General features: G+C 38.9%; 1 protein-coding gene across 9 annotated transcripts in view; it reads right to left on the bottom strand.

The window, feature by feature from the left end:
* Nucleotides 1-2,691: 2,691 nt before the first annotated feature.
* PCNX1 (pecanex 1) overlaps nucleotides 2,692-26,363 on the bottom strand; it is a 94,456-nt gene continuing 70,784 nt past the window's right edge. For 5 of the 9 annotated variants that reach the window (XM_075502890.1, XM_075502893.1, XM_075502891.1 and 2 more), the window contains 13 exons: nucleotides 25,933-26,062; nucleotides 24,748-24,806; nucleotides 23,804-24,019; nucleotides 23,121-23,374; nucleotides 21,877-22,107; nucleotides 21,000-21,100; nucleotides 19,576-19,726; nucleotides 17,611-17,841; nucleotides 16,938-17,212; nucleotides 14,949-15,190; nucleotides 13,428-13,864; nucleotides 11,854-11,994; nucleotides 2,692-7,723 (listed from right to left, as the gene is read on the bottom strand). In XM_075502890.1, the coding sequence (XP_075359005.1) occupies nucleotides 7,583-7,723; nucleotides 11,854-11,994; nucleotides 13,428-13,864; nucleotides 14,949-15,190; nucleotides 16,938-17,212; nucleotides 17,611-17,841; nucleotides 19,576-19,726; nucleotides 21,000-21,100; nucleotides 21,877-22,107; nucleotides 23,121-23,374; nucleotides 23,804-24,019; nucleotides 24,748-24,806; nucleotides 25,933-26,062 (2,609 nt within the window). In that variant the 3' untranslated portion in view covers nucleotides 2,692-7,582. Of the gene's footprint in view, nucleotides 7,724-11,853; nucleotides 11,995-13,427; nucleotides 13,865-14,948; nucleotides 15,191-16,937; nucleotides 17,213-17,277; nucleotides 17,409-17,610; nucleotides 17,842-19,575; nucleotides 19,727-20,999; nucleotides 21,101-21,876; nucleotides 22,108-23,120; nucleotides 23,375-23,803; nucleotides 24,020-24,747; nucleotides 24,807-25,932; nucleotides 26,063-26,363 lie in introns of those variants that run through there. The other 4 variants (XM_075502895.1, XM_075502894.1, XM_075502892.1 and 1 more) reach the window with 2 other exon arrangements.

Consider the following 26,363-nt stretch of genomic DNA (forward strand, 5'->3'; position numbering starts at 1 on the left):
TCTGCCCCTTGGCATGTTCCCAGTGCAGGGCTGCTGGGTTGGCGTTGCATTCCCATGTGGAGGTAGGGAGGAAAGGCTTATATTTTTAAAGCAGGGTCAGTTCCCTGATGATGTGAGGGAGAAGCGTCAGCCCCAGCACAAGGGCATGAACGAGCAGGGGCTTTCTGCCACAGGCACTCCCGCCGGAGCCCCCCAGCCCTGGAGGGAAGGGCTGCAGCGTCCTCTCCACGCAGGATTCACGGGGCACCTCAGCGCTCACCTACCGCGCGTGAACGCTGCTATCAGCTTCGCCGCTTAGCTTAGCAGAAACATCGGGATGCTTGGGGGGGTGTGGTGTGTGTGTGTGGAGATTAAAGTGGCATCACTGAGAAAAAACCAAGCCCAAAGGCTCGCTAGAACACCTGAGCAAGCAGGAAGCTAGGTGGGGTTTAACAACTAGCTCTCTGCAATCACAGGCATCCTCTTTCGCCGCGGTTTGCAAGAGCTGGGGCTGGCGGGGAGCGGGACTGGGGCTTCGGCGGGCTCCTGCCGCCACCTCCCGGCCCCGGCGGCGGCTGCTGCTGCTGCAGCGCCCGTGCGCCGTGGGCATCCGGTCGCCACAGCTCGCCGCACGGCTTGTAGCTTGGTTCAGCAAGCCTTCAGCCACTTTGGAAAAGCCACTAGGGAGAGGTGAGGTAGAGGTTCACCCTCCCCCAGGGCCTAGGCCCCCTTTCGAGGGTGACCATTTCTCTCTTTAACACTCCAGGAATCAAAGACTGCCTGGTTTGGGTTGGGTTGTTTTTTTTTTTTCTTTCTCTCCCCTAAATATCTTTTTAGAACTTCACCATCCTACCGCTTATTTACTCAATAAACCTAGAAACTAGCGCTAACAGAGACCTGCTGCTCTGCAATGCTGCCCTTTTCAGAGTGGTTTCTGACACAGCTCGTCTCTTCACGCTTTTTGATAGACTGAAGAAGGCCCAAAATAACCTGACTTTTCAGTTACAAAAGTATAAAGGCAAAAAAGGGAGCTGAAAAGGAACCAAAATGCTCAGCCAAAACATCCATCCATCCATCCAAAGTTTTCCCTTGTTTACAGTCACAGCGTAACTCGGTGCTCTTTCCGTTTATGTAGCAAAGCCCAGAAGGCTGAACCACCAGGAGGAAGTTAGGAGAAACCTCTTGCACAAGCACTGTAACTGTGTGAGCCCATTTCTTGAGTAACCCGAGTTTCCACCAAAAGCACTTCGGTACTCTGCATCATCAGCACTATATGCTGTTAGTGCTGCGATATGACAAGGTGTTCTGCACCAGTTTCTAGGAAAAAACCACCTCAAACCACTTTCTGATGAGTCAGAGTAAAATCCATTTAAGCTGATCCAACCAAAAGGGAAAACTCTCTTAAGAGAGATGCTCAGAAGTGAGCATGGCAATGCTCTGCTGGAACCTAAGTATCATCTTCCTACACAATTATTTTCCAGAGGAAGGCCAATTAAAACCACAATACAGGCTCATCTTTAGCATTACAAGGAAGCCATGTGATAGGCATTACACTCGCACAGACTAGGTGTATGTTTTTGAAGCAAACATCCTGTTCCCAGACATTGGCTCGCATGGATATGCAGTCTTGGAGCACATGAACTGGATTCCTCTCAGGCAAAACTAGATGGTAAATAGACTCCAAGCACTAACCGGGGCTCCAGTCCCCCCATTTTTACCAGTTGTAGTCCTTAGGCAGACACCAACAGCAAAAAACAGTGGACTACAGCATAAATCCATCTTCTCCTTTGCCACCCCTAAATCACGCTGGAAATGCTGTTCGTGTCCTTTTTTGATATTGCCACTGTTAAAAATATAGCTGGAACCTCAGCTACTTTTTTGTAAGCAACATCAGTTACAGACCTTTTGATCTTTTCAATGAAACTCACTAGCTTCTATTAAAAAGGACTTGTTTTTCCTTAAGAACACTTGCAAACAGAAGCAAGTTCCAGTAAATGGATAACGCTTTGGTTTTTAAAAAAGGAAACATCCAATCTTTAGTTTGAAACACCCAGAGCTGTCCCCTGAATAAGTCACCATCATTTTTAGGTTCGAAAAATTCACTTCTCAGAGGGACAATATGATGTTGTACTTCTCTGTACTAGTGTAAAGAAATTTGAGACAGTGTACAGATGGCAGCCAAGTATTTTCAAAGTAGTATCACTTATATCAACAAGGGCTTCATGCAAGTGTAGCATTCATCAGGACTTTACACAATGCTGCACTTGGCTATCAGATGAAGGACAGCAGAAAGTTAGAAATCACTGATTAAACCACACTAGGTAAAATATTTCCCTAGGAAGTATGAAGAATGGAAAACTACTGAGCATAAAGACAGTACAATAGTGTTCTGGGCTTTGAAAACAGTTCAGAGAGAAGGGGAATCTGTGATAAATACAGAAAATGCTTCAAAGACAAGAGAAAAACATTTTAACTGTAGAGGAGAGGGCATGTGGTATTTATGTAAAAGCATGAAAACAGGTATGATGCTGGCAGTAAAAGAGGAATAGCTAAAGTTCTCCTTTCTGCTACTACAGCTACATAAGAGAAATAGTTTTAAAATAAGAGAATCCTTCATTAAAGGGTGATTTGAGTAAACTTAAAATAGTCATTACAGGGAATTTGTGAGAATGACATCTTAAGAGAATGTAATAGTACAATAAATGACAACAAGTGAAAAAAGGTTTTTTATTTCTCAGTGTTTCTCCACTGTCAATACTGTCCTTTTGCTGCAACATGTTGCAAAAAACTCTCTGCCTTTTCCATTTTAAACAGCTACAATATTTACAGGCTGTTTCCAGTAACACACGCAGACACATACACACTCACAGACACGCAGGTACATATATCCCTATCCCTGGCAAGGTATCCGTTTGCTGGTAGAGGCAATATGTATTTTCATTGTCCATTAAAAACCAAAGCCATCCTCTCGTTGATGCTCTACTCCCCTCTCCCTCCACTTCCTAACCAGCAGCATACTGTCAAGCTTTTGGGGGCATCTGTGTAACAAGTAAACATATCCAGCTATTTGATAGTCATCTTTCAGCATTGTGGACTAGGTGTACTGGGATTATCTATTCAAACTGTACATACCAGAAGTCATAAAAATTGCTCATATTCAGATGTTTGTGACCGAGTGATGCATGTATACTCCCCCAATCTTTTGGAGCAGCCATCTTAATCACCTTTTTGGAGATACGTGTATCATGCTGGGGTGAAACAAGCCACATGCTTTACTTTCCACCAAGGTGTTATGTACCCACTTTTTTACTAAGGCACCAGTAATTACCAGTATAATGTCTGAAAGAGTCCAGCGCCACTGAATGTACTGCATTAGATTATCAAATAGCAAGCCAGACAAGAAAAGAACAGATGCCTATATAATAGGTATAAAATTCCTTAATAAAATTAAGTACATAAAACCTGTGGTGGTATAACCCCAAATCTAATACAAGTTGAATAATATTTGAATAATATTGGGAATGGTAAGAAATGCAATCTATCCTACTCCATTTTGTGAATGGAGAGCCCTGTAATTGAGAAAGATCTTTAAAGCAGTCTTTGTGTCCACACTCCTAGGTCATATGGTAGCGTGTGCATTATCAGAGAACAATCTGAAGTTGAATCCAATTGTAAGGCATCTCTTCTCCCCTCTCACACCCTGCTCCAGACCAAACTTTATGGCCACTTGCCAAACAGCCAAGGGCATGGACCTGTGCCACAAGTCTTCATCTTTCACCTCACCAGTCATCTAGGCTTCTCATAAGAGTTCTTCAGTTCCCAAAGGGGTTGTGAACATGGGGTAAGGAATGCCTGGTGATGAACTACACAGCTGACTGGAAAATTGAGATCACCACTCAGAAAGATCCTAAGTGTCCCAGGCAAGGTGGCTGTAGGACCATTCAGCCTACATGGAATTACCTTAAAAAATAATCACCATCATCTTCTCCCTTGCTCTCCCCCCAACTCTGAAATCATTTCATAAATGCTGAATCATGAGAGAGATCCCCAGAATTCATCACAAGTATCACAGAGCGCACGTGGCACAGAAGTCTAGGTGTCATCAGTGGTGTCACATACACGTTTTAGGGTTTTGTTTGTTTGTTTTAATCAGAATATTTTAAAAGATTTCACAGGGAGGTGAAATAGGAAGAGATTTTTAAAAATTAAGTAGCAGCCATTTTTACCAATTAACATAATCTGATTAGTGGGGTTTTCAAGCACTTCTCTGTAATTGAGTATTTGTTTTAGGGAGCAGTAAGTCCTTATGTATATACACATAGATACCACCTTTAAAGAAATCTGAGAGAAACAAAATAGGTTGGGATCTACCTGGAAGCTAAAACAACAGGACTAAACTGGAATGTTCTTATGGCAAGAGAGTATCACACAATGCAAGTGGACAGAGTTAAAGCACTCATCCTATAATGGGTTTTCACGAAATATTAGAAAGAACTAAAAAAAAAAAAATCTGCTCTGTGCTGAGCTCAGTCTGGACTGACAGGACTAATTTGAAAATACCCATCTTTTCCATACTCACAACAGGAGAAAAATATTACACATCAAGACGAAGGCCAAAGAAAAGAAAAGAAAAGATGAAATTATCTCTATCTGGAACAGATGTTTCCATGGACAGATCTATCCTATGGGGAGTTGGAAGAAAACAAACACGGTTTTGTCACTTGCACAGTGGAAACCAAGACAAACTTTGCACAAACCAACATAAAATCATATATGAATCTTAAGAGTTCCAAATGCAGGAAAACTTAAAAAAAAAAAGTTAATTTTCCAAAGCCTTATGGAAGAGTGAAATTTCAACTAGGTGGCTTCTGTTGAGCAGATCTGGAATAGGTACAAGCACTATGTGAATGGCTTCACAACAGGTGTTTGCAGAATAGCTGAAAGAAGGTAATTAACCTGTTAACTGGCCACATTAAAATCCATCTCCTGAAGGCATCACACCAAAAGCCTTAAGATTAAAAAAATAAATAGAAAGATCCATCAATTCTCTTTGCCCCTTAAAAAAAGCCTTTCTTTTTCCCCGTCTGCTGTTTGCTGATCTAATTCCAGGCAGTTAACACAGTCTCTAGAATTTTTATGTTAACAAGCCATTAATTCCTATCATGTCTATTGCCAGCAATGGACATTGTCATTATCTTGCCCTGAAGAGAGTGACAGGGACTGTTCAGAGCCAGGGTTAACATACTGGAAGTACCTTCAGTCAAGTTTTAAAAGAAAAAAACCTATGTCTTTTGTTTTTCAGTCATTTGTTTACCTCAAAGTTTCAGTACAAGAAAAAACCTTGTGCAACTAATATCAAATGGGGGCCTATTTTCAAACAAATTCCTCTTTCTAAAATGAAGCAATATTCCCAGTGATACAGAAAACCCTGTAATTACCTGAAGGGAAGGACACAGAATAAAACCTTAACTAAAACACCTTCAATTCAAAACTTTAAGCATTTTCTTTGTTCCTGACAGCAACATTACCAGACTGCTGAAGAAGGTTCATCTACTGTAGTAGATTTTCAGATATGCAGGAGATGAATCCAACTACACTAAAATGTGCACATATGACAAACTATGTGGAACAGCAAAATTATTTCAATGGTGGCAGATCCAGAACTGTGCATTTATACCAAGATTAAATGGGACTGCATATGCATAAACCAAACAGTAATATGCACCTGCAAGATGCACAGTACTTCGAGTACAAGTTTGCATAGTATATGATGTAAGCAAGGTCCCAGTGTAATTCACTGGGAACAGTATCTAGAATTGACTAGCTACCAGGCACAGACTTACCCTTTCATGGCTAAGATGGCATACCATGACTTGAGTTGGAATACCAGTATTTCTTAGGTAGCTGTTTCTACCTTTGTTTTTTCTCAACCCATATAATTTCACTCTTACATTAGGTACATAATGGACAAGGTTTCTCTGATGTCAGAGAAATAATTACAGTAACCTCTGTGGTATATCAGAAGTCTCTTCTGGTTACATTACATATAAAGAAGCAGAGGTGACTGGGAAGAAGATGGCTGCTCCCAAAAGCTAGGACTGTGTGCAGTTTCCCCACAGAGTCCTACATAATTACAGGTCAGAAACAGGAAACAATCACAACAGGTACATTTTTTTCTTACAGATTAAGAGAAGTGAGTCATAGGAACTGCAAGTCAAGAATAAACCAGTTTCCCTCTCACACTCCCATGATAGTTCTGAGTTACTTGTTTCCCTGAATACACACTTTAAAAAAAAATACAATAAAACCTAGGATATGTAACACATGAATAATTCAACTTCACAGTTATAAATACTCAAATTACACTTACATAGAATATATAATCACGGAAAATAAAATTCAAGTCATAGAAAAGAATGAAGACTAAAGGGAAAGAAAAGGCAAGGTGGTAAAAGTGATACAAGTTTAGGGCTGTGCCTTCTATAAAAGCTCTTTAAAAGCTGAAGTCAAGTTTTTGTTGGTTTTTGTTTTGTTTTGGTTTTTTTTGGGTTTTGTTGTTGCTGTTTTTTCTTTTTAAATTGGATGGAATCAAAAAAACCTTCAAGCATCCATGAAGTAATCATGGACCTGCACCTCCCCCTACAAACTCAAACAACTGTCTCTGCCAGAGAAGAGCCAATGAAACAACATAGCCAGCTCTGGGTGTAAAGAAGCAAAGTAGCCATGGCTAGCGAAGGGAGGACAGATGAAAGGTAGTATATTGGGGTCCACTTTAAAGCTAGACATGTACAGATTTGAGGTACCACTGCCACCACAATAAAGTCTGATGTAGTACAGGGATACTCAGGTGCTTTTCTATATATTTGTTATTTTACCATTTATTGTGAAGAGGATGCAGCAAATGCACTTGTACGAAATACAGAACATAGAACCAAACCCATGGCACAGCCCTTACCATCAACATGTATACGGAGAGGGAGGGGATTAATCCCAAAGGCAATTTAAATAATGGTATTTTATATACTTATATTTATATATATAAATAAATGTTCTCAGCAATCTCAGGGTTGTTTTTAGTGCATTGCTGTAAAAAATTAGTGCAGTTCTCATTAATGTTTAGCTCATAAGGAATAAGAATCTATACATCTGTTCAGTCTCTTCTTGCCACACCTGAAACCCTTACACTGTTTCACCAAACTGAAGGTTTGTAGTCAATTTCTTTAAAATAAGGTGGATGAATTCCACGCACTCTGTGACAAGACATGGCAATTTTTGGCAAAACAATTAGAAAAATATGAGGTGCTCTGATCTTAGAACTGAAAAGTTTGTTGATTTAAAGCATTACGCAATGCATAAACAAAATTTATAAACAAAAAAAGATATGTCTCAACAAATCTATCCTTCATGCAAATGTTTCTTCAGCAGCTAACAACTTAAAAAAATTTCTTACACTTGTTTATTTGGGGAAAGTGACTTAGACAAATCTGTGTTTCAAGTCCTTTCCTACAACTGGACCAAAGTTTCATGTCCTGGGAGCTGCTTCTTCTGGACCCTTCTCTCTTCTGAACTGCTGGAGAAGGGGAAGTTTCAGTCTCAAAGAGATTTACACTTCAGCCCCAAGTTCAAGGACTCCAGTTTCAACAACAGCAACATATTTATCTTCGATTTGAACAAGCAGGATGGTTTTATCTATATGGGACCGACTACTTGGATCTCTGCTGCAAGGCACCCAGCGGTGAATCACCTGGGGAGGGGAAAAAAGTATAATAAAACATAAGTTCCATAGGGAGAGCTGCCATATCAAAGTTGTGGCTAATAATTCAAGACCCTTACAGGGCAAAAGGAACAATAATATAACTGCTATACTGACTTAGTTGCTCAATTTTCTGTGGCAGCATACCCACAGATAAGCTATTCATTGAAGTCTTGCTGGAGACCTGTAGCTTACCTGAGAACAGCCAGCCTTTGATTTGATTTCAGCAGGAACAACTTGACCCAAATTAGAACCAAACAGTTCATGCAAGACAAGTAACAACTGAAAAAAGTGTACAGGTATGGATTTGGGATATTTTGATGCTCTAGCTGTAATAGTCTTAAAATACCTCAGTGTTGTGCAGCACAAAGTAGCACAGAACTGTAGTTTAGCAGGAGTTAGGTGTAAACTACTGTCTCCTCTAAGTCAAATCCCTTGCCCTAATTTTGTTCCCTACTCACTGTGAATTCAAGGTTGATCTTTTAAATTAAATTATTCAAAGATAATTTAAAATGAAAAAATATTACTGTCCTGGTTTCGGGTGGGATAGAGTTAATTTTCTTCCTAGTAGCTGGTATAGTGCTGTGTTTTGGATTTAGTATGAGAATAATGTTGATAATACACTGATGTTTTAGTTGTTGCTAAGTAGTGCTTACACTAGTCAAGGACTTTTCAGCTTCCCGTGCTCTGCCAGGTGCACAAGAAGCTGGGAGGGGGCACAGCCAGGAGGACAGCTGAAGGCCCAAACTGGCCAAAGGGCTATTCCATACCATATGGCGTCATGCTCAGTATATAAACCAGGGGGAGTTGGCTGGGGGGCAGTGATCACTGCTCGGGGATAGGCTGGGCACTGGTCAGTGAGTGGTGAGCAATTGCATTGTGCATCGCTTGTTTTGTATATTCTTTTATCATCATCATTATTATCATTATTATTTTCTCTTCCTCTGCTGTCCTATTAAACTGTCTTTAACTCAACCCAAAAGTTTTACTTTTTTTTTTTTTTTTATTCTCTCCCCCATCCCACCAGGCAGGGGGGGAGGGTGAGCGAGCGGCTGTGTGGTGCTCAGTTGCTGACTAGGGTTAAACCACGACAGTTACAAAGAGGAAGGGTTTCAGAAACAGTACCACAAACTACTGTCCCATACTCCCTTGGATCTACAGAATTCAGGTACTTTGATCTACTGCTTCCAAGGATCCTGCCTGATATTGACCATCAGAAGGTCTCTTTTCCATACAGGCTTTTGTATGACCTTGTACGTCTCTGCTCAGTTGCCTCCATAAAAATACACCCTTAACTTCTGTGTGCCCCAAAGGAACCACAAGGATGCTCCAGTAACATGGTTTTAAGTATTGCCAGCTCCATAGAAATAGAATTATCTCAAATTTGCCAGTGTGGGAAAAGAACCCTAAATACAAGACAAGGTAAGGTAAAAAGCAAATAAAATTAATTTTTACAAAATCCAGGACAGTACAGTTTTCAAGAGTTCTAAAGATACAGGTGGGGAAAAAAGGGACAGAAACCCACAAGTAATCTACATCTTCCAAGATGAAATCCAAGAGATCCCCTTAATCCGCACTATATCCAGCCGACAGCTGCCAATTTCTCTAGCACTGGGTGAAGGAGATTCAGCTTTGTCCACTGCATGGAGATCTGATCTACACTGCATCCATGGGGAGAGCATTTCAGCCAGGGAAGCATGGCATCTTCAGTTCCCCTTTGTTTGATGCAACAGCATGATATTTAAGTGGCCTGTTCAAGTCTGACTTTGATGAAGTCTGTCCAAATAAACTTTTTAGGCTGCTAGGCCAGGGATATTCTATCCCCAGACATGTAAAACATTTCCCAATAAAGTCCAAGTACTACATCCTCGTTGTCCAACTTCAAACTGGTGCCTTTGAGATGGCTACGGGCTGACTCCAAAGGCATCAATATCGTGGCTCCTTAAAAACTGTGTATATGCAAGTTGTACATAGATTATAACTCACTGCACACACACACACACACCCAGTTTTACCATTTCTTCTATCATGACTGGCATTTATGTGATGTCCATAAATGACTGATACTGTGCAAAATAATGTCACTACATAGTCAAGAGGTGATAAGAATCTCTTGGGGGGGAAAAGGGTTCTTCCGCATGCCAGTGTCAGGTATCATAGAAAGATAATGCAGAGTATACCTTAATCTCAAAGTCCTGGAAAAAGTAGCCACAATACAAAGAGGATTGCTAAATTCCATTTCCTTGAAGAAACCCTATAGTGTCTTTGTGTATTATACATACTGTACTGTATACTCAGCAAAATAAAAAGAAAAGTTAAGAAAAATGCTTTTTTCTATGTAGTAGAAAAGTTTTAAACAACTGAGTGCTGAACTTCATACCAAGAGCACCGACATAAGGCTTTGGCTGGTAAACTGCTTGATGAGCAGCACCTCAGGAGGTAAGAATCATTTCTGCCTGTTTGCAGAAAGGACTGCAGCTGAAGGATCAAAAAGCAAACACTGTCCTAAGAGCTAATGGCTTTACTGATACTAGTATGTTTAACCACAGGCAGCTGAAGCAGGCAGTGGAAACTATGTCAAGTTAAATCCTCTCCTCCTAATCACACATAGGATAATCTGGTGCTTTCCCCCTTTCTTCTTAGGTTAAAAGATGCTCTTCTAAAAAAACCTGCCAGTATGCTGCACCAAAAATAGATGAGAAGCATTCAGAACAGTAGCTTACTCTGACCTTCAAATTCTCTTATTTTAATCTTTCTGTAACATCAATCATTGTATATGTCAACATCCTGCAATTTGCAAAACACACTCATGAACTCCTGAAAGAAACTGTCCAATGATACCAGGCAAGATACCAGGACGTGTTTCGATACAACCCTTTACATTCACCATCTTTATGACATTCTTGATCTGCAATAGCTAACAAGGACATTCCAAAGTATAACGTGTAAACCCAACGTAACTATGAAGGTTTACAAAAGCATTCTACTCCTATGTGTTACATACAAGGTAACCCTACTATCTTAAGAGTGGACCATTAACTATGATACAATTATTTGTAGAAGGAATTTATTTCCAGGGCCCTTCCTTCACATACATATAACAACAAGGTAGATTTGGCATGCACTGTGTTATCGGCATATTGCCGTTTCTTACCTGTTTGCAAATACATCCACAGTGATGTGGATATGGACTCTCAGACAGCAAAATCCAGCCCCTGAATCCCATTTATAAATAATGCCTCCAACTGAGGCAAGCAGTCAATCAAAGCAAATTCTTATAAACTGTCAGAACTGACATATTCCAAATGAAAATACAGTTGTATTGATGAACCAATGCAGACACAACGTCCGTGACTCTTCCCTTTTACTATTTATCACTGAAAGAATACTCACTGGAGCATCTTTATAGACACAAAGGTCTAAAAAAGTGTATGCCTCAGTGAAAACAAAAAAGCCTCAAAGATAGAACCAGGTTTTTTTCCTCCTAAAAAGGGCCTAAATTGGGAGATAAGTTTTCTAACTAATGCAGTGAATTTTTATAAAATGCAGATATAACACCCCTAGGGAAACCGGAGATGGAGTTTCAAGTCATAAGCTTTCACAAGTTTTAGTTACAGCAGATTTCCTTCCTAAAGGGAAGTAAACACCTATCACGTACCTATTGTATAATAGAGACATCTAAAGACAATTTTACTTGGCCCTATTTTCATCAGAATAATTTAAAAACAAATACTGTTAACCATTCAATTAAAGACTCGTTGGTAAATTGACCTTCCTTATTTGCTCAAGGATTAACAGTTTAAGGAAAGGAAAATGAAGGTTGGATGAATGAGCGCAATGCCTAAGAGTTCATGACAAGAGCTGGAAGAAGGCAAGGAAGGAGAGGTGGTTGACAACATCTGAATCATCACCCTGCATCTTTTGGATACAGTTGCAGAAATATCCCTCTGCTTCAAATTAGGATTCTAGACCTGCTCTTCCAGCAACAGTGACTTGGAGGATAGCTGCTGATCCAACTTCCTACTACATGTATCTTTAGCCTTGACATCTAGGCAGACTGCCATACAATCAAGACAGTGCCTTTTTTAAAATTAGCTTGTCAACTTCTAAGCAAAACTTACATGGCCTTCCATGCCTTCCTGAGGACTCCAGTCTTTCCAGCTGTTTCTTCCAGCTTTTAGCCGTATCACCTCATCTGGCCACTGCAGCTCTTTCCTTTTTGACACGTTGATCCCTTCCAGTACTTGACTGGGATCCATTAACTATAAGTAGGAATTTTTGACTGTTAGTTCAGCCAAAATTTAAAAGAAACAGATAAACTGTAACCTTTTGCATACTTCCAGAGAACTGACTTTAACCCACAGGAATTGATTTCTGACCAATTTCAATGTTGGAAACTCAAGCTCCAGGCTAGGAAAAAGCCTGAGCAGCACAGAATTTGGAAATTAGGCTGTGGTTTCGGACACAGCTAACAATATACCAGTTCACTGCAGTCTGAAACAGCAACTCTGGTTCCCTTTCCCACCCCTTCTTTCAGTTACACTGGTTCATGGCAGGGTTTGAGGAGCTGGCACAACATAAGCATTTGGCAGCACATGGTCCAGTAGCAGGGAAGAGTTAAGTGATGATGAGCTGTTAAAACAGGCTCATCACTTCTTACAGAATATCTTAAGAAACATGGTCTTGGAGAATTTACTGTTAGGCTGAAGAACTATTTATCTACTAGCATGGTTAGTTGAGACCCACCCTGTGTTTTGAAGTAAACTGGCCTTTCCACAGGGCAGCAGGAGAAAACTCCTGAAAACTCCTTCCTATTTAAGGACAGAGGGAACCACATAATGTCCACTATCCAAGGATATATGTCAACTTTGCCTGTATCCTCCTCACACAGAGGAATTAAGCAGTTTCATAAAAGGGCCCTTGCCTGCAAACAAAAGCTACTAAGCACAGACCTGCAAAATTAATTTGTTAACTTTGCCCCCTATGATGCAGGTTACTAAGGATTACTCTAAAATGAGGTGATATCAGCAATGAAATCACGTTTGTTATGATCTATCCTATTAAAAACACTTCTTGATGTTTCCCACTGATATACTGCCAGAGACACGTATGCGGGGCTAATAAAAGCTAGAAGAGCAAGAATACAAATTTCTGGATTTTCACAAAATGAGTAAGGCTGCCATGACTGACTTAGTCAATGGTGTACTGTTTGCTACTCAGTAAACCCAGACGTGTGGCAATAACCAAAGAATAAACACATATGAAAATGAATAAATACATATGAAAGTGAAAGTGAGTATTTTTACACTTACTTTTGTGGAAAATCTACTAGGTTTAAAAGAAAAAAGCTAGTTGCTTTCTGCCCTGCAAATGAAGCTGTTTAGCTTTACATGTTATCATGAATAAAGGCAAACTAAATATGAAGTGGAACTGAGTTCAGCTGACATTCTCAAACATTGCACTAGAGCAAAACACGTAAGTAATGTAAACAGGGATGTCTAAACATGCAGGAAGGCTGGTTGTCCAGAAAACCTTTTCCTCACATTAGTTCTCCAAATGTAACTGCACAATAGTTGTATACTGAGACATTCCAGACTGTGTGTGTATTTAAAAGTAGTGATTTCAACAACATACAAGGTAACACTAACAAAAGCACATGGAAGCACAGGTTAACTTGTTCTTCTGGACTATTCACCTGGATTCTGTAAATAACGTCATCCTTTTTGGCTTGCATTTGATTTGCAGGGCTTGCATTACCACCTGACTGAGTTTCAGTTGCATTACTCCCTCCTTCTGTCCCTAGAAAGCCCACAAGGGCATGCTGTTTACAGGCTGGGATGCTTTGGCTGGAGCTGCTAGAAGAGGGCAGTCCATGCTGCGCGCTGACCCCAGTCTGGCCAGTAGGTTCCATTTGGTTCACCATAGATAGGCGGGACTGGATGGATGATGGGAGGTTACGAAGGGATATCTGACTGGTGGAAGAGCGCCGACAAGGCACAAAGCCTGTTGTGGATGTGCGAAGAGATGAATGACGACTGCCGTAGCAATAAGATGAATGGCTAGCTACTGAGGCACGGGCAGGGGAATGTCTGACAAGGCTTGACTGCACAGAGTGAGAGCTGTGACTGGTGCCTAAAAGTAAAAGATACAGAATCAGGAGAGTTTGATAAAGCCTCCCACACACATTAGATTTCCGACACACAAATGTTTTACGCTTAGATACAAAACTGATGGGTCTAATCAACAACTTCTGAAACAGCTGTATTGCAGAAGATCTCTGTTGCATTTCATATAGCAGAGCATTTGAATACATTCCATTCATCTTATCTTGGAATTTCATATTCTGTTCAATTCATAACCCCTGCAAGACAACTAGCCTGAAGAATGCTTCAGCCTTGCTCCTCCCGCATTAACAATTTATTTCTTAATATTAACACTTAAGTACTCAAGTTTCCCATACTTAAGGCATTAAGGCAGGTAGAGATGTCCATGTTTCAAAATACTAAATATTCTTTCTTAATATGCTTGACTGGATGTTCAAAGATTGAGTCAGAAAATTTGTTAGAGCAAATGCTGTTTTTAAACAAGTTCAGAAAAATTTAATGCACTTAAAGTGAAAAATAGGAATTGCAGTTTATGAGCATTAGTGTCATTGCTTTTCCTATACTAAGTACTTGTAGATACCTCTCCACAGCTGATAGACCACTTAAGTTGTGTAAAAAAAAAAGTTCATTCAACTACATACACTTTTATATTCTCTGTAAGTAAAGGTAGCTCTTTCTCAGCTTTACTGTTTATCACCTCCCTAACTACAGATCACTATGGACTCTTGGATTCAGCTAAAATACTATAGAAATAGAGAATCCGTTCCACTGTATAAGTAAGGAATGTAGAGACAGTCACAAAAATGACAAGTTTAGCATTCGCAGACAATACGACAGAAAAGATCCAATCTGTAGAGATGGGTTATAAAAAGTTACTTAATCTATTTTGCCAGCACAACTATATCCCTATTGCTCAAATCTCTGTTTGGGAACCTTGCATTGCATAAAACAGCACTGTAGTTTAAGATGAATCCAGCAGGTGTTAACACCACACAATCAAGTCACTTTTGTTTGCTTTTTGTTTTAACTTAGGCCTAATCCAAAGAGCTGAAAGGCCAGTTCTGGCTATAGGATTGTACTTCTATAAAATTGTTGCTTTATTTTAACTTTACCCAGAGTGGAGGGATGAGTTGGTGGATGAGCTGCAGGAAGAGTTGTGGGATGAGCTGCAACAGGAGGGTGCTGTACTGCTCCAGGTCCCTGCCCTGTAGTTGCATTCCCTCCTCCTTGCGACATGCTGCTCTGCGACTCATTGATAGTTGCATTGTTACTTGTGCAAGAAGCTCCACCTCCAGCATCTGAATCTTCAATATTTCCACCGCTATTGCAGCCAGCTCCACAACCTTTCCTTAGTCTGAAAACATCATGCAATTGACACATTAAGTCAGGCCTCCTAATCATCAGTATTCTAAGAAATGCCTTATGATGAGAAGCCAAAGGCTTTACTCTGCACAATCCACAGCATTCCCTAAAAATCGGATAAAACTTGACTTTATTTTCTCAGAATATGCTTTGCAAGTATAAATACTGCTCTCTAAGAGATTTCAATTTTCTTCATGACAGCTATTCAAGTAACAGTTATTTATTGTAAGTCAAATGCTCATATAAAATAGCTTTTGAAAAAATCAAACCACCTCTGAAGCACAATAAAGCAATAAAATTCTAAATATAAAATGCTGGTAGAACATCCTGGCTATTTTCTAACAGTTAACAGTAAAATTTATGCTCCTTAACACACCAGTCATACGTGTATTCTTATACTGCAAAATCTTTGTCTGTTCAGATGAGCAAGAAAAGAATGTTTGTTGTTGGTTTTCTTTTTTTCCTTCTTCTTAATGTATTTGGTTTCTTGTTACCTTCAGTAATATACTCACAGTTGTTTGAAGCATATATTGCAATTATTTGAATCACAAATTCTCATGTGAATTTTGAACATTCAGTCAGTAGGCTCGCCAACATTTTCCAGTGTACATACAGGCTTTTCACCACATTGTTTGCATTAATAAATTTCAGATGAACACAAAAACACACGTTCCTCCTCCCTCCCTTCAATTCCTACTTTTATTATTCCTTTCTTTCTGTTGCACTCAAATAGACTGAGCACTCCTTTCCAATTTTATTTGCTCCTGGGATCCAGAATCCCAAAGCATACACAGCTTGGATCCAAGTACTGTTCTGTGTCATACTTTCACCTGTTATTCTATCCACATTCGGACAAGCAGATGGCGACAGAAGACAACCACCACAGACTGTAGTAAGTGTGGCATATTCTGGGGTGAAGCAGCATGTTCTGTTCTGATATGTTGTAGATGTTTAAGTGTAAATATGACCATCAAAACAGCTACAGGACTGTTCCAACTATGGCACCAGCTCCTGGAACTGGTAAGAACTGGGACACACATTTCTGAATGCCACACACAGCTGCTACTGTTGCTTTTGGAGCCACAGTCGTAAGGGGCCAGAAGTGCAGTGAAAGTTCTCATGGCCTATAAAACACAGCACAGCAAGAGTTTGTACTGGGTTACCAAGGGGTCATATGGAGGGAGGATTATATGATCACTCCAGTTACTTGTTCTGGCTCTGACATACAGTGTATTTATAAGCACTTCTGAACTTCTGAACAACAGCTAAAGCTTGAGTTACTGTGTATGGGCATACCCTAACAACATTAATAGTGGCACTTGCATGCTAAATGTTTGCCAGACAGGAACCCTACCAAATAGTCTTGATTCTGTAAGGATGATAATATAGACTGCAAAAGTGATGGTACTGAAAAAAATAATACAGAAGTTGCATTGTCTCTCATTATCAGACCTGACATCAGAACTGAAGTTATAGTTCTTGCATCTAGACCTTCTGTCCTGTTTTTTCTGAGCTGCCATTTACGTAGTTTGTGGTATTACTTATATGCCTTGAAGATTAATCCTGTACCAAAGCAGTTGCCATATGGTACAGATGTACCTGAAATAAAAAGCCAAAGCTTATTCATTTTTGTGTGACTGAATATTATAATTTATGCCGTGTTGGGCACGTATGAGACTAGTTAATGGAATATGAAAGCATGAACACGTACTAATGAGAACTCACTTCCTTCAGCTCACCTGTGCCATGTAGACACTATGAAGTTTCTGATGTTTCCTAAGCTGATAGCTCCCCCAAGAATCTCCTTAAGCTGTTCGTGACTATCTGAATAGGAAGTAGTCAAAGGTGAGACATAGATTGGGTATCCAATCGGTTGGTCACAAGAGGAGTTGATCATGTTCCTCAGAGCTTGTTTTGCGTTTTGGATACTTCCTCTTTCTGGATTACGATTACGCAGGAAGACAAGCTCCTGTTGTTGTCCTGCCCACAGGCCACGCACACACTCCTTATTCACCTGCAAAAGATGACAGACAGAAGCCAAGTAGAAAGGCTGTGTCAAAGTGAAACAACGAGAGTGTGTGAAGACTGCTTTGCTATACCTAGGCCTTCACGAGTGTATGTAATATTGCACTGCAGAACTGCAAGCATATTCACTTCTTTAAAAGGCTGAACTTAGGGACACAGGCTGCAACAGTGAGAATAAAGCAAATCTAAGAATGCGATAAGAAATAAGGTATTTTAAGTCAGTAACTGATTTTCTGATTAAATACTTCCACTATATGAGAAGCAGCAGCCCTAGCAATGACAGATCAGTAACAAAAAATAATGATTTGAGTTGAAGTAGCCATTCGGAATAGTTACTAAAATGTACCACAACATACTGTCACATTGTGGAATGTGCACAAAGCTTACCTTAATGACTCTGAAACTGAGATAGCGCTTATTCAGCATAATGATTTTATATTCATTGGTGCCATCATCCATCACGTGACGCAGAGCAAGGAGGGAGGGAGAATTGGAAAGAACTGCACTCCGCCAAGCAGGGTCCCCTTCGTGTGCTATAACTAGATTTTCTTCATGGGTTGTTATGGCTTCATAAAGGACAGAAGGATCATCATATTCATCTGGAGAAGTGAAGTGATCCTGTTCCCAAGAACACATGTTCAGTACGATATGATTAACATTTCAGATGTAACTATGTATAAAAATCAAACATTTCACACCTCAAACTCTTGAAAGGCTCAGTGCATTGCACAAAGACATCAAAAATATCAGATACCTACTGAAGAACATTGTTAAAGGTGACCTATTTTCCAACAGATTAGTTCTGTTTGCTTCCTTTTTTAACTTAAAACCAAAATGATTGGAAGGACCTGCCTGTTACTGATTCAGGTAAATTTCTAGTTGAATTTTACACTAGATTTATATCTATTTATATTGCCTGCAGAAGCATTTTAGTTTCAGCTTCTTTGCTTATTCACAAGTCTCCAAGTGTAAAACACACTTAAGATTATTCACTGAGACTGTATTATATGAAAATAGCAACAGGAAGAAAAACAATAAGGTTTATCTGTATTTTCTATTAAAAAGTTCACATTAATACCTGATGACAGACTATTTCAGCATCAGATACTATCACACAACTTAAATTACTGCCAGTCAAATAAAAACACAAAATTTGCAAGTTCAATTCAGTATTATGTCACATTACTTTCTCGTTAAAAAGGATAGTGGTTAATAGCTAAATTCCCAACACTGGCTGAAGCCTCAATATGCTATTGCACTGCAAGTGAATAAAGTCACCTTTTATAGATTAATACAATAGTGTTCAGAAAAAACTTATTCTATTGTTAGAGATATTTGTATTTTTCTCACTTTTCATTCTCTGACTTAATTCAAGCCCATTCTGCACAGAACCCAAATATACTGAAAACACTTCAGAATTGCTGCAGCGGTACTTCTGCTGGTTTCAACAATGATTTTGTAATCATTCTACTTTGCTACATGTACTCCTAACACTTACACACATTCTGCTAAGTTTGGGGAATTTGTGTTACATGAAGGAGTTGATTAGATCACTACAAGCTTTGGGGAACTTCTAGACTCCGCAATGAAGGCAAAAAAATGCAACTTTATTATTTTAAAAAGTGCAACTACGATTTGCCTACTTGCTATGATTTTCAAGCAATCTGTTCTTCTAGAGTACCGACACTCTTCCCCCCCTCACAGAGTGCTTATCACTCAGTACATGCTTTCTTGCACTTGCTGAGCTTAGTTAATAGACACGCTGGACAGAATTTGAGATTGTTCATCTTCACCCTCACTTCACTATAAAGACCAACCCCAATTTGAGCTTATTGAAAGGCAACCTTCTCATTCTCACCTGAAACCGTACTGATGGGATCAGTGAGTAATGCCAAAGTGTCTGTTATTACAATGCTTTAAAGAAAAAAAGAAAAAAGAACAAGAAAAACAACTTCCATTGGCAGCTGGAGAGGGCTGTGCAGCTTTGAATGGCATGATAACCTTTTAAACAAATTACATACACGTGGGGAGGGGAAGAGAGAGGCTGTTCATAAGGGAATTATCTCTAGATGGATATGAAACAGGGCTTGACATGTTCTCTGATCTACATTTGATGTAATTTTCAAGCTCTGAGCATAAACTGCATTCCTTTTTCCTCTATGATCACCTTCCAGATGAGCTATAATGAAACAAAGGACAAGACATGATACTCCCTCATTTTCAGTTGTCCATCTCTATCAAGCGTCCTTTTATTCTGTTCCTCTTTTTTCTCTCTCCCAGCCTCTTATTTTTAAAAGAATGAACACTCAGAAATAAAAAGAACTGGACACATCTTCCTGTGTAATCTCTCACCTGATGTAGCTTAAGTGACATCCGTATTCCAGGAACCACTACTTTCCTCAGCAATTCCATGTCAGCAAAGATCCATTCATCTCTAATTGAAGATATACGGAAGTCACCCTTAAATAGGGCATGCAGGCCATACAGGAAGGATTCCAGATTACTGTTGAGGGGAGGGGGGGAAAAAAAAAAAAAAAAAGAAAAAAACAACCAACCCAAATATTAACAGAAATACAAACATATCCACAATTATCACTGACAAGAGCAGAAAATACTAAGCTATACAGAAAGGCACACAGTTCTTCTCTATAAAGATAACTTACAGGATAAGACAGGGAGAAGAGAACATATGAGTAAGGATGTGTGTGTAAGCAAAGCTTGGACACTAAATATCCATGTGCACTGAACAGGTAATGAATGAACCATACATGCAACAGACTATTTACATGGACTAAAGTAAACAGGAACACTGTGAGGAATGCCCGACTTCATTCTGAAGACTTTTAAAGAGAAAATTTTTCAGAGACTATAACACCACAATGGACCAGTTAAGGAGGATATGTAGTTTCAGTTGTGCATGCTTTAGTACAGAATAAAAGTCTTGACAACTTTCTCATGCTTAAAGGCATAATTTCCTTTTACTAAGCTAACTTAAGAATGAAAAATCAAATATGCCCTGATCACTCCTGCGACTGCATATCTGCAAGACCTTCAGGGGGCGATCAGCTGGTACTTAGAAGAATTAGTCAACAGTTTCCATGAAAGTGAAGTAAAACAGGTTATACAGTTGGCACCCAGCTGACCAATAGCTTCCACATCTGATTACACCTCTTTTTATTTTCTTTTTAAACCATCACCTTGTGATTTCCTGAAACATACGACTATATTTTACATTGGCTTTCTAAAGTAAGTTGAGGCTGTCAGTGTGCAAGAAAGAGGCTGGCATATGATGACAGAGCTGAGCTGAAGATTTGTACAAAACACAACTGCTTGCCACAGAGCCAGCTAAACTGTGAAACTTATCACAACAGTCTGATCTAACTTCCATCAAGACATGTGTTCTTCATTTTAAGAAGCTGTCCTCTTCATATAGGACACATACTTGGAGCAGGAAACAGAGCTCACTTTTAGAACTCAACCAGTTCTTGTTTTATTCATCAGTTATCACTGGTGCTTACCCACACCAAAATTCTCACCTTGCATTAGTCTGACAAAACAAAATGCTCAAATTCAAGTTTTCCCTCATTTGCTGTTCTTTGGTTACATTTCACTGGCTGTTATAACAAAGACAGGCTACATAGCATTTCTGTCCAGTTTAAGGAGAGATGACATTAAATGTCTGTTCCTTTTATGAAGAGGTACTCATCTAATACCTAACCTAGGAACCCTGAGGGATTTTGAGGAAGGGAAGCTTACAACAACAATATTTTTATTACCTAGACATATGATGTGAAGCTGTTCCCAATGCTCTCCGCCCTAGAACACACAGTCCATAACACAATGTCACCAGGGGCGAGTCTTTACTTGAATCCAGTGGCTTGTAGTAACAAAAGAAAAAAGGAATAGTCAGGTGAATGGAGTAAAGAAACTGTCATGGAAAAATGTTCTGCCAGAAGGAGTAAAAAGACCCAAACACATACAAAGGTACACAAACTCAGGTGTGCATATGTACCTACCACACCAGTTTTGACTAGACCACATACAGTTTTTTGTAAACAGTAAGAAGTCAAGGCATTCCTCTACAAACATACTAATGTTTCTATTTAAAAGGTGGAAGGATTTGAAGAGAGGAAAAGAGTTGAATATGGGATGACCATTTTCACAAGCCAACAATTCCAGTGGTCCAAAGGAATGGTATAGTATGACCACTAAGAAAGAAGCAGTCAGTCTTATAAGCTGACAATAGGTATTTGGGCTTTTGGGGCTTTTGTTTTGTTGTGGGGTTTTTTTGTTTAACTTAGGAATGATTTGTAAACACTGACATCTAAGCACAAAACACCAATTCTATAAACATACGCTTTTGTATGTAGATAAATGCCTAAGATTCAACTGATTCATTTGAGCTGGTAAATGAAAATTCATTAATGAACAGGTTAAATAATACACTACTTAGAATTTATTTAAATTCACATTTCAAGAGCAGAAGATCAAAACAAGTAAACTACAAATTAATATTTCAATTATAGATCTTTATTTTAAAAATCAGTATTAAACCAGCCTGTAAGTCAAACCAACAGGGGGGAAAAAAAAAAAAAAAAAAAAAAGAGACCATCCTAAAATAGTGAATGGCTTTCCTCAGATGTTCATACTTACCTTTTCTCTTCGAGAGCAGCAATATTCTATCCAGTTCAAATATATCATACAGAAACTGTCTCTTGAGATCCCTGCTAGACGGTGGTCATAATCCTCATCAATATTGGGGTTAAATGTTGGGTCTACATCAACATAATTGCGGTCTGTGCACAACCGCAGTCCTTCCTGCATTGTCTCATTAGCTAACCATTCCTCTAGCTTGGGGGATGTTGTGACATAATAGATGATTCCCTGAAACAGTAGTAGTTAAAAATATGAGTCAGTATTGCAATTTAAAAAAAAAGTCCATCTCGATTGTTCCAAATCATTTGTATTATCTTCATAGTAATGAACAAAACTGTGTAGCTACATATGCTAAACTGTATGCTACATAGTAGCATTTATTTAGCTTACAGATACAACAAAGTTGCACAGAAAACACAAATACAGGTTTGTATACAGGCATATTTTTCAGAGACTGTCAAGACTTCTGAAGCACACACTGAAGGAATAAGGAAAGGAAAAAAGGACAGGACAGGACTCTCACTAATTTTGCAGAAAAACAAACAAATACATAGGAATTTTTATCTAGTTAACATGCAGGCTTAGATATTGAATTTCTAAAGAATTCAAATGCTAAATAAAAGACAAGACTGTTTTAACACTCTTGTGTTTGGGGGAAAAACACAAAAACAAAACAACAACGTGTGTGTGTGTATGTGTGTATAAGTAACTTGGGAATATTTCAACCTGAAATTTTTGAGGTCTCAGAGGGTAGCTTATGAAAGACCTGGATTAGTAAACATTATCTGAAGGCATCTGAGGCCTACAGTCCTCTTACAACTGCATGGCGCTTTTTTTTTTTTTTTTTTAAAAAGAAACAAAGACAGGTTTGGACAGCTTTTAAACACTAAAGCAGCTAGGCTTTCTCCAAGAGAAACACACTATTTATTTAACTTTCCATTTTCAACACAGCTATTACATTTGGGTAACAGCTTTCAAGTTTCTACTCCAGCTTCAGCTAGAAAGTGTCCTGTCTCTGTTCTAGACTACAAGGTCATTGTCCTGCTCATGCACCAGAGTATCAAGTAATCATCAGTACAGCAAACTCTGTCCTCCTTTGATGAAGGTGTTTCATACATCTATAATTCGTATCACATTCGATGATCCTCATATGAAACACATTAAACGTTCAAGACATTAAGCAGTTCCCAGGTGTAATCCAGCCTACCTCCCCCCAAGGGTGGTACTGATCCAAATCATACCTTCACATAATAAGTGGTGAGAATTTTCCGGAGATCAAAGACTTGAAGCATGGAAGCTGCACTGTTGTCAGTGATGCTGTAACCCTCCAGAACATACTTTGTCACAAGCACTTCCCAAGCCAGCCAACGCTGCCCAAAGGCAGCATTAAAGGAAAGCATGTGAGGAAGATGGCCTGGTTCACAGCAACAAAAACCTTCATCTTCCTCTACACCTTCAGTGATGGCCTCTACTTCTCGCTGCTGGCAATAAGTTCCTTAGGAGAAAATAGACAAAAGAAGAAAGAGTAGAACACTTTATACGATTGCTTTAATGTTGACTTGTGTTTAAAAGTGTTTAGAATCCAACCAATCTCCAGTTACATTTCTGTAACACCAAGTAAACTATCTGCCAATGAACACAAAAGTTTCGGATAGCTTAATTTATCACTCTAGGATCACATTTTAGTTAGGTGTCTCTAAGAATCATTTATGGTAGCCATGTTGCACTAAAATGCAGAGAGAGACTTAGCATCAACTCTGCTAGAGCAAGCTAGTTTTCCTCACAAGTGACAGGGGCATAAAGATGCCCTGCAGCCCATTTTCAAAGCAATTAATTTACAGGATGGAACTGAAAATAATTAAAAGTTTCTAAAGCAGAAGTCCACTTTTTTGTACAGACAGTTAAGGAAGTGTAACATGCTCACCTCTGAATTCAAGCCCCCTCAGCTGGAAGGTGACCAAGCCATTTCCTATCTCTATAAGGTGTACTAGTGCATTGAGGTAGTCGGAGGCTAGGATGAAGCAGTCCCCAGTACTATAATTTCCCCACCGACCCAACAACAAGTCTCCACACAGGCTGTGCTGAAGAGAACGGGTTAAATGTTCATAGAAGATTGAATTCAGGTTGTTATCATCTGAACCTGCAGGAAGATTGGGTTTGGGTTATTATCTGAATCTGCAGAAAAACATCAAGCTTAAATGTCAATTATCACTTCACATTGAATCCTACACTTTTCTTAACAGCAAATTGTTTCAAGGTTATTCTCTGCACCCCACCCCCCCTTTTTTAAGGGGCAACTACTCCAAATGAATGCTAAGTGACATTTAGTATTTTTGACCAAATTTTTTTCCTTCTTAGTCACTCCTCCATTTTCCAAATTATTCCTTCAGTTCCACTCATGCATCTCCTATCAATCTATTCCACATAATAAAGTGCAAAAGCAAATGAGCACAGAGGTACCTCAGTAATGACTGCTGTACTTGTCCCATCACCATGACATTGAGACACCCTCAAATAATGTTTGGGCTTTTTTTAATTACTTAAGAAGAATAAAAAGCAAAACAGCTTAATGCATCTTACAACTATAAATAAAGAAGTAAAGCAGACACACATAAAGGTAAGGGGGAAACAAGAAAAACTTACAGGAGAGTCTAAAGACTAAAGCAAGGGAGAGATGATAGAGGAGAAAATAACAGTAGACAGAACAACAGAAAGGTTGGGCAGGGTTGGAGAAGATCAGAGGGCAAACTGATCACAAATCTTATAAAAATCCTATAAGAGCCATTTACATTTGAAAAAACACCAATATTAAAAAAAAAAAAAAAAAAAAAAAAAAGAGACCCACCAAAATCAGACTAGGAAAGCTACCTGGATTTCGATCAAGCTGCGAAGCCAGTCTTGTATTTGAATGATCCACACGCTTTGTGCTGAAAATAATAAAATAAAGCATACTTAACACAAAATTTATCACTGTAAGAAAATCTAAGAAAATAAACTGCTAACAGAATAAAAATTGTTAAAAAATATTCCCGCTGAAATAGTTTCAAAGAGTTATTTTAAAATAATTTTATATGCAAATTTGCGGCTCTTCTCATACATAAAAGTATTTTCTGCCTATAATAGCATTATGATCCAATACCTAATAAAGTTTGTCCATAGTAGGTAGCCACAGAAAAACCTTTAGCTTTAGATGTAAGTGTATCTATTTTCTTAGATAGGTATCAAAGCTTTAGATGTGACAAATAAATAAACTTAAAAACAATTAAATCAGCACAGCTAACCTTCCAGTAGACTTTACTGAAGGGGTAATTTTCAGAAAATTATTATTTCATTGGCTGAAGTTACAACCTTAACTCTTTAACATAAGATTTGGAACATTGTATTTAAACTGTTCTAGTGTTAGAAGGGAAAAAAGCAATAAAACAGTGAAATGAAAAATTAATTTTCCATAAATACAATAACTATCCGCTCATCTTACCCTATGCTGTTTATCTAACATTTCACTGGTCTGATGCTCTATAAACAATAGTGGACTTCAGAGAAATAAAACACAGGGAGGTATAATCTGACATGAAGAATCTTTTACTACTGATCCCACCTTGACCAAAAAAGATTTACTTTAAAGGTTTTTGTATGAAGGTTAGCCAGTTTTAGCTGTGAAATGAGACATAATGAACACAGGTCAAACACAGTTATGAACTGCCCCCTCCAAAACCTTTTTGTACGTAAATTCACTTTCTCATTAAAATTGCACTTCACAATACTATAATATTTATGTTTGAAAAAGTTACCAGGATGGCATACGTCTAAGTAGAAATTACTTAAGAAGCTAAAGCAAATGTTGCTAGTGTAAAAACCAGCTGCTACAGTATTTCAGAAACAAGTTCACTGAAAACTTTCAGTGCTATAAACTAGTTTTCGCTGGGAAAAAAAATAGCAGCACTTGGAGGCAAAAAAACCCCAAAACCAACAAAACACCAAACCAACACGTTTAGCCATAGTTACATTATTAAAAACAAAGGACACCATCTTTAAAGGTCTTATTTCACCTACTTGTAGTCTCTTTCCCAGAATTTGACAGGCCTGGCATATGAAGTGATGAATATTGCACTTCCCAGAAAAGGATTCAGTGGAGTAGAGAAGAAAGCTGACACAGCTGCTTGGACAAACAACATTGCAGAATCTGCAGGATAACAGAATTAAGGAAAGCCAAGCAACAACTACTTTTTTTCAAGCTTCTGTGATAGTACCCGAAATAGACAGCAACACTAATTAAGGGCATAAAAATTCTTAGAGATCTTGTTTTGCAGCAAAGTATCTTTACAGTTCTCCAGCAATAAAGGGATTATTTTTGTTTTTAAAAACAGAAATAGGTGAAAATTTGGCACCAGACATGGTGGTCATTCTCTTTCTCAAAATTCTGCACAGAATACTAACTCAACACTCTATTCAAACCAGTCTACAGAAGCTTACTTACCCAATGC

The sequence above is a fragment of the Mycteria americana genome, chromosome 5, assembly GCF_035582795.1.
Source record: "Mycteria americana isolate JAX WOST 10 ecotype Jacksonville Zoo and Gardens chromosome 5, USCA_MyAme_1.0, whole genome shotgun sequence".
Classification (NCBI taxonomy): Eukaryota; Metazoa; Chordata; class Aves; order Ciconiiformes; family Ciconiidae; genus Mycteria; species Mycteria americana.